At 47.6% G+C, this 2245-nt stretch overlaps 1 protein-coding gene across 1 annotated transcript in view; it reads right to left on the reverse strand.

Moving 5' to 3' along the window:
- Nucleotides 1–2245, reverse strand: part of TEKT3 (tektin 3) — a 62656-nt gene that overhangs the window by 14285 nt on the left and 46126 nt on the right. Inside the window, exon 6 of the mRNA XM_006877272.1 lies at nt 978–1132. Within this exon, the coding sequence (XP_006877334.1) occupies nt 978–1132 (155 nt within the window). The remainder of the gene's footprint in view (nt 1–977; nt 1133–2245) is intronic.

The following is a 2245-nucleotide window of genomic DNA, read 5'->3' on the forward strand; positions in this document are numbered from 1 at the left end:
AGGGACCAGTCGCTGGAGAAGGATATCATGTTTGGTAAGGTGGAGGGTCAGAGAAAAAGAGGAAGACCCCTCTTTTGGCCAAGATGGATTGGCCAAGTGGCACCGTCGATGGACTCAAGCGTGGCAACAGTAGTGAGGTTGGCCAAGGATCGGGTAGTGTTTCGTTCTGCTGTGCATAAGGTCGCTATGAGTCGGCACCAACTCGATGGCACCTAACAACAACAACAATTTCCCAGTGGATAGTGCAAACAGTTAAGAGGCTTGGCTGTCAACCAAAAGGTGGGTGGTTCGCGCCTACCTAGAGTTACCTTGGAGGTAAAATCCTGGCAATCTATTTCTGAAATAGATTGAAAACCTCAGCCCTTGAGCACAGTTCTCTGATACACACGGGGGCTGCCATTAGTCAGACTCAACTCAATGACAACTGGTAACTGGTTAACCTCCTGGTAGGTCTTGCTCTTTGTCCCTGGTTCTAGTTGTACTCTTATTAGCACTGAGAAATATACATAAAGCCAATGGAGTCTTCGGCATATAAGAGAAATGTTACAGAAACTCTATAAAGATTCCAGGGAAGTGTAAAGGAATCCAAAACCTTGGTTTTGCTGTATGGAGCTAAATGTCATTGTTATTGTTGTTAAGTGCTGTCAAGTCGGTTCCAACCCAAAGTGACCCTGTATAGGGTTTCCTAGGAGCCGCTGGTGAGCTTGAACCACCAACCTTGTGATTCAAACCAACTTTGCAGTCCAGCGCATTAACTTACAGCGCCACAGGATCCTTCTAAAGCAGGCTCATAGTGCTGAAAATTACCACAAACAAACAAACAAACACAAAAATACACACCCATGGCCATCAACTCAGAGCAATCCTATGCCCCTTGCAAATTACCAATGTGTCAGCAGAAAAGGCCTCTGTGAACTGCAGAGTCAGGTTAGTAAGAGTGAGCCTTCCCCTCTGTTAATGCCAAGCTCCCACCGTACCGTAACTGAGCCATGTCTCGGCAGAGCTCAATGTTGGGTCTCCGAGTACGCTCATCCAGCCTGGTGTGAGCCACCTTCAGGAAGGCTGACTTGTCCCTGATGGCTTTCCTGATCAACTCTATGGTCATCTCAGTCTGGAAGATCTCCTGCAGGGTCTGAAATGAAGACACACACATGCTGGGGGTTTTGGTGCTATCCCCCCATTTTGGTGGCCCATGCCTGCCTGCCTTGTTGTCTCTGATCAGAATGTTGAGTTGACTCATTGAGACCCTAGTCCCAGGGAGCTGCCTCACATCCACTCTGAATAACTGGTTACCACTTCCCACCTCCTGGTTCAGTGATGCCATGCCCGTGCTCGCGATCAACCAGGATGGCATTATTTAGACTATGCTGTTGTTGTGGTTAAGTACCGTCGAATCGGTTCTGACCCATAGTGACCTTGTATAGAGTTTCCGAGGCTGTAAATCTTTATGGAAGTTGAAAGCTTCATCTTTCTCCTGCGGAACCGCTGGTAGTTTTGAACTGCTGACCTTGAGGTTAGCAGCCCAACTCATAGCCACTACACTACCAGAGCTCCTTGGAAATGTTAAAATGCTACAAATAAGAGCCTTGTCTTCTCCCATCTCCCCAGCACACATCTAGAACTGACTGTAAGAAAAGAGAGCCCATGAGGTTAGAGTGGCCTTAACTTAGCTCCTGATATCAACAGGCCTTTGTCTTTCTAACTCCTTGCTTCGGCTTCCTACCAACCTAACAGAGACATGTTCCTCCTAGTGGAGGATTTGCCTTGATGTTCATCAGGTTTAAGCTTCAAGATCCCTCATGGGAAAGAGAAGTGAACTGGCCATTGTACATTCTGATGTTGTATTCATAAAAGGGTTTTCCCAATTTGCATGGAACTGGATCCCTCTCTGGTTTCTCCCCTTGTATAAAATGAGCCCCTCCTAAGCTCTGAAAACTCTCCTTTCTCCCATCTACTCTAGGGACATGGGCAGGGCAATCCTATTTCTCCATACCCTCAGCATTACGCGCCTTTGGCCCTACTTCCTTTCCTGCGGCTTGGAGATGCGCCCAAGTACCATCTTTAAAAAAAAAAAAAGGTGGCAGGGGGGGAGAAAAAACAAGATGGCAGATCGGGTGGATGTGTAGCAGAGAGCTCCGCCAACAACAACACAGAATACCTGACCAAGCAGGCTCAGGGGATGGGCCCAGAACTCTGAACCACATATAAAGGAATACTTAGAAGGTTGGAAGGCTCACAGCTGGGG

This window comes from Chrysochloris asiatica, unplaced genomic scaffold (genome assembly GCF_000296735.1).
Source record: "Chrysochloris asiatica unplaced genomic scaffold, ChrAsi1.0 scaffold00452, whole genome shotgun sequence".
Lineage (NCBI taxonomy): Eukaryota > Metazoa > Chordata > Mammalia > Afrosoricida > Chrysochloridae > Chrysochloris > Chrysochloris asiatica.